This window comes from Belonocnema kinseyi, chromosome 5 (assembly GCF_010883055.1).
Source record: "Belonocnema kinseyi isolate 2016_QV_RU_SX_M_011 chromosome 5, B_treatae_v1, whole genome shotgun sequence".
Classification (NCBI taxonomy): domain Eukaryota; kingdom Metazoa; phylum Arthropoda; class Insecta; order Hymenoptera; family Cynipidae; genus Belonocnema; species Belonocnema kinseyi.
This window is the reverse complement of record NC_046661.1, coordinates 79,191,173-79,197,172: the sequence shown is the minus strand read 5'-3', so window position 1 is coordinate 79,197,172 and position 6,000 is coordinate 79,191,173. Positions and strand designations below refer to the sequence as shown.

The 6,000-nt window shown below is 24.7% G+C and overlaps 1 protein-coding gene across 6 annotated transcripts in view; it reads right to left on the bottom strand.

Annotated features, from left to right (window-relative positions):
• LOC117173520 (fructose-bisphosphate aldolase-like) overlaps positions 1 to 6,000 on the bottom strand; it is a 37,858-nt gene continuing 31,858 nt past the window's right edge. For 5 of the 6 annotated variants that reach the window (XM_033362154.1, XM_033362152.1, XM_033362155.1 and 2 more), the window contains 2 exons: positions 5,202 to 5,334; positions 1 to 786 (listed from right to left, as the gene is read on the bottom strand). In XM_033362154.1, the coding sequence (XP_033218045.1) occupies positions 5,239 to 5,334 (96 nt within the window). In that variant the 3' untranslated portion in view covers positions 1 to 786; positions 5,202 to 5,238. The remainder of the gene's footprint in view (positions 787 to 5,201; positions 5,335 to 6,000) is intronic. The other variant, XM_033362153.1, reaches the window with a different exon arrangement.

Sequence of the window (6,000 nt, the reverse complement as noted above, 5' to 3'; positions counted from 1 at the left end):
TTCTCCTCCACAGTATATTTCGTGACCTAGGTTCCAATGAAAATATCAGACATAGAATCGATGTACGAGATATTTAATCGATTACTTAATTGTCTAATACAAGATTCACATACAAGTATGACATAATTCATTAACATTACCATAATATAATAATCGACTCGTCGACTAATCAACAACATTCATTTAACATGTGAATTTATCTTCCGTTTTTTTAATTATTATACACAATTATGCCATTTACAACACAAATTTTGTTGTACACGTGCGCGTGCGTACGAATTAATTTTATTTTGCTTCAGAGAAAAAATATATATATATTGTTAACACGTATACTAGAAATATATTAATTTATTCATTTATATTGACAATTAAGACAGATAAAATTTGCAAAGTCTCGCGAAATTCGCCCATGATTGGATTTTCATCGCCTCTGATTCCTTTCTTTCTAAATCAACAATTGCTCCTTTTTTTAATAAACAATTGTTAGTTGACCCGTCGCCGATCAACAAATAAAATTCCGTCGTGACCCGTATTTTTTCAGGTTTAAAACGTAAAATACAGGAGCGAGGAAACGATTAAAAAATTAAAACAGTAAATGGAAATTGAACATTTCTGGATAAAAATTTTGTCCGATTCAACAGGCATTTCATCTAGATTTTTGTTTGTAACAATTTGTGCGATTGAATTAACAAATTAGTACGCGTGGTTGGCGACAAACAATGCTGCGTCTCCTGCTGCTCCAGTCACACCTCCAGCGTATTTTCCAAGTGCCGATTCGCTGTTGGCCTGTGAAAAAAGTGAAGAAAATTATCAGTTGATTTGGAATTTTAAGAATTTATTGATAAATGACCGAGTTATGCGTTTTCTTTTTAAAGATGCTTCTTTTTTTTAAACGAAGAAGATATTGCGATTTGAATTTCCCGCCACAGTTTTAAGGCCACACTTCAACATAACCTCAAATTTGAAAGTAACTGGACGAGAAATAAATGCAGAACTACAAGATTTTCTGTAGACTTTGCAATTTAGGAGCAATATTTTTTTGAAATTGTTTGCTTTTTTATTTTGAAAACCACCAAAAAGAAAAAAATCCAGAGCTTTTATACATAATTGATTTGATTAAATTTAGAAAAATTTAATTTTAATTAGATTTAAATTTCTGCATTCTGACACCACTGTAATGAAATCTAAAAGAATTGCGCGAAATTAAAAATATTAGAATATTTTCAGTAATAAATTTTATAATATTTTCAGGGATCTTAGCGGTTCAGTAGTTCAATTTTTGGTAAAAAAAGTTTTTTTTAAAGGGAAACTAAAAGGAGATTTCATTTGTTATTACATTTTTTTTAAATTTATTGTTAAAATTTTTTCACATCTAATAAGTATCGTAAATATTTAACAAAATTGCGCCTTTTCTTTAGCAAGTTTTCTAGTCATTTTTGTGTTCGAATTTTTTTTATCTATTTAAAAATTATTTCGTTTGGTTGGAAATTCAACTATTTTATGAAAAATAAACTTTTTTGTATAACATTCATAATTTCGAGTTGAAAAATCAGCAAATTGGTTAACCTTTTTTTTTGTTCCTTAACTGAAAAATCTTTATTTGTTGAAAAATCAACTATTACGTTTTTATTGAGGATTCACTCTTTTTTTAACTCATGAAACTACTTCGTTATGATTTTTAAAAAATCTATTCTAAAAATATTACACTACATAGTTTAATAAAAAATGGTCTTTTTGGTTTAAAAATTATTATCTTTTGATTAAAATTTCATCTTTTTTAATTAAAAGTTCAAATGTTTAGTTCAGAATTAATTGATTTTTTTGTGTAAAAATACAACTAATTTGTTAAAAATGTATTTATTTGTTTGAAGATTTACCATTTAAATTTAAAATGTAGCTTTTTGGTTGTAAATGTAACACTTTTGTTGAAATGTTTTTGAAAATTAACTTCTTTTTGTAAATTTAATTAATTTGGTAGAACATTCAACTATTTGGCTAAAAATGTACTTTTTTTATTGAAAATTCATAATTATTTTGGACTAAAAATTTTAATGTTTTGCAAAAAAATTTTGATATTTTATTTTGAAAATTCAACAATCTGGATAATTTTTTCGATTTCAATCTTCCACCTTAACAAACAAGAAAATCAATAATCAACCAAATAGTTACTTTTTCAACCAGAAATAAATTATTTCCAATTGAAACAGTTACATTTTCAGAAAAAAAAATACTTTTCAACCAAATTTCAAAACAAAAATCTGACACAAAAATTACTAGAAAGCTTCCTAAAGAAAAGGCGCACTTTTGTTAAATATTTGCGATACCTATTAGGCATGAAAATTTCTAATAATAAATTAAATTCCCTTTTAATTTCCCTTTTTACGGAAAACTGAACTACGGAACCGCTGTGATTGCTGAAAATACTATAAAATTTATTATTGAAAATATTCTATTATTTTTAATTTTGCGCCGCTGTTTTAGACTTTATTACAATGGTATCAGAACCCAGAAATTTTAATCAAATTTAAATTAAAATTTTCGAAATTTAATAAAATTAATTAGGTACAAAAGCTCTTGATTTTTTTTTCGTGGTTTTTAAAATCCAAAAGAAAACAATTTCAAAAAAATATTGCTCCTAAATTTCAAAGTCGAAAGAAAATCTTGCAGTTCTGCATTTAATTTTATATTTTGATAAAAACTTGTTTTTCTTTTAAATAAAAAATGTATCTCTTTAAGTAGAAGTTCTTTTTTTATTAAAAATTTAACTTTTTAGTTAAGAATTCATCTTTTTTTGTTAAAAAATTGGTAAAGTTATTGAAAATTCAATAATTTCAGTTATAACTAATATTTGTTCGTTAAAAATTTAACTGCTTGCTCAAAAGTGGAACAACTCTGTTAAAAAGGAATTTTTTGGTTAAAGACTTACAAAAATTGGGTCAAAATTCTGGGACAGATTTCTTAAATATACTGATTTTAATGATTTTAGAAATGTTAAAATCCCCCAAAAATAACCTTTGTATTTTACTTATGCAAATATTAACCCGGTTTTAGAAACCAAGAGCTAACGTATACTATTTTCAGTTTTTTTTTAATTTACAAACGGGGAAACAGGCACATAATAAACAGAAATGATAGAATAATAAGATGGAAGAATGTCAGTAGCCACTTGAAAATTATACTTATTCCTGCTTACAGAATATGTAAAAAAAAGAGAATCAAAATTGCAAAATAGAATTTAAAAATAAATTACTTTTAATTTGTAAAAAACATCTGCACGCTTTGGACTCACTTTAGAGATAAAAAATAGTGCAAATAGTTTCACAATTTCGAAAAAAAGCGTGATTACATTTTTCAAGTATTAAACTTATTTTTGAAACAAAATTTCTATCTTTCTAATCTAAAATTTTTAAAGTTTTGAAAATTAAATTCAATGTTTATTTTAAATGTTCTAATTTAGTAGATAAATGATCGAAATTTTCTTTCTTTCTTGACTAAGATATATATTTTTTTAATTCAACTATTTTGTTAAAAAAGTCACCGCTTTGGTTTAAAAATTCACAATTTTTAGTTAAAAATGCAACTGTCTGGTTAAAAATGAACCTTTCCTCGATTGAAAATGAACTTTCTTGTTTAAAATTTCACTGTCTTATACCAAATTTATATTTTTGGATCGACAATTCAACAAATTTATAGAACATCTAACAATTTAGTTGAAAATTCAACTATTTTGTCAAAAATTTGTCATTCTGACTTAAAAATTCAACAATTTAATTTTTTTTCTTTCTATACTAAAACAATTTTTGAAATGCGCACTTTTTGGTGAAATGTCATTTTTTTAAACACAACTGTTTGGTTGAAAATTAATCTGTTTAATTTAAGGACTTTAGTATTTTATTGGAAATTCATTTTTGTTGGTTAAATCCAATTGTTTTTTATTTCAAATTAAAATCTTCAAGTAACTTAAAATTAAATAATTTTGTTGAAAATTCAACTGTTTGGTTGAAAATTTATATTTTAGTCTGATAATTAAATTATTTCGTAGAAAATTGAGTTTTTCGGCTAAAAAAATCAAAAATTTATTAAAAATTTTTTTCTTTCTAGACTAAAACTTTTTTTTTACTGAATTCAACTATTATGTTTAAAACTCATTTGTTTTTCTGAAAATTAATTTGTTGTTAAAAATTCAACTGTTTTGTAGAAAATTTGTCTCACTGGGTTGAAAATTCAACAATTTAATTTAAATTATTGTTTCTTTCTTGACTATTTTTTTTTTGAAAATTCAACGATTTTGTTAAAACTTATCTTTTTACTGAAAATTAATCAATATTTAGTCAAAAATTAAACAATTTTGTAGAAAATTTATCTTTTCTACTAGAAAATTAAAAAATTTAATTACAATTTTTTACTTTCTAGAATTATCAATTTATTTTATTTTAATTCAACTATTTTCTTAAAAATTACTTTGTTTTTTAATATTCTTTTTTAGTTGAACATGCCATTATCTGATTAAAAAATAACTTGTTTCGGTTGAAAATTAACTATTTGTTGATAATTCAAATATTTTGTTAAACACTCATAATTATTGTTAGAAAATTCGCTTTTTTATGAAAAAATCAACTGTCTAGTTTAAAAATGAACATTTTGATTGAAAACTCAACTGTTTTCTTGGAAATTTGTGTTTGCGGCTCAAAAGTTCAACTAAAAATTATCCAAATAAAATTTGGTAGAAACTTAATCTTTTTGGTTGATCATTTCACTAATTTGGCTAAAAATGGATATATTTTGTTAAAGATTTAACTTTTTTGGTAGAAAATTAATCTTCAATAAAGAAAATTTAACTATTTAGTTCAAAAAATAAATGTTTAGATGACAAATAATTAATTTTGGTAGAGAATTAAATTATTTTCTTAGAAATTCGTCCTTTTTGGTTCAATCGACCCGCTTTTGATTAAAATAAAAAAATTTCTGAATTCATATTTTTTCGTCCAAGGCCTGCATTTGGAACTCCAAAGTTTTAGGATTTTTTAAGTTGATCAATTCCTTCAAAATTAATCAAAATTGTTACGCAATATTGAAAATAGTAGAAAAATAAATTACAGAAAGTTGTAAAGAAACTCCTGATAATTTTTTAGAAATATTTATTAAAAGGAATATTTTCTTTTCAAATGGCTCCTGATGTTGTGTTATTGAAAAATACTTACGTCAAATAAAAAACGATAGAAAGAAAAGGTGTAAGTTTTAGTAGGCGTGTGATTTGACGAAGAGGGAAGCATCGCCAGCTTTGCTAGAAACGCTGCCAGTGACATATTTGCCCTGACAAGCTGCAGCATTCGCCTAAAGAATTAGCATTCACAATACAAACGTGCAAACAACAAAGTCAACAATTATTCTAAACAAAAATCCTGCTTCCTTTGCATATGAAAAAATAAAAAAATTAAAATACTATAGTTAATTAAAAAGGATCTTTCGCTAAGCTAGAGGATAGAGAAAAAAATCAACAAGAATATTAAACAGGAAAACAATTTAGAAAATGAAACAGGGTGGCGATTCGTCAGACGATTTCCAATTCCAGATCATTTTCAGGTTTTTTTAGGTTCTAAATACTTTTCTCGTTGGAACTGAACACTTTTTCAAAATAAAAGTTAAATTATGTTTAAAAAACCGTTTTTTTACGAAAATTTATTTTTCTAACTGAAAATTGAACTATTCTGTTTTTGGTTGGAGATTTGCGTTTTTTGGTAGAACATTTAGCCTTTTTAGATGATTCTTTTGTTGAAAATTCGTCTTTTGTGAATGAAAATTTCAAAATTTAGTTGTGATTTTTTTTCTTTCTTGACTAACACATTTTTTTTAAATTCAACTATTTTGTTATAAGTTCCCCGCTTTGGTTTGAAAATTCACCTTTTTTTATTAGAAATGCAACTCTCTGGTTAATAATTTAACCTTTATCCGGTTGAAAATGAACTTTTTTGTTGAAAATTCCACTGTATTGTAGAAAAT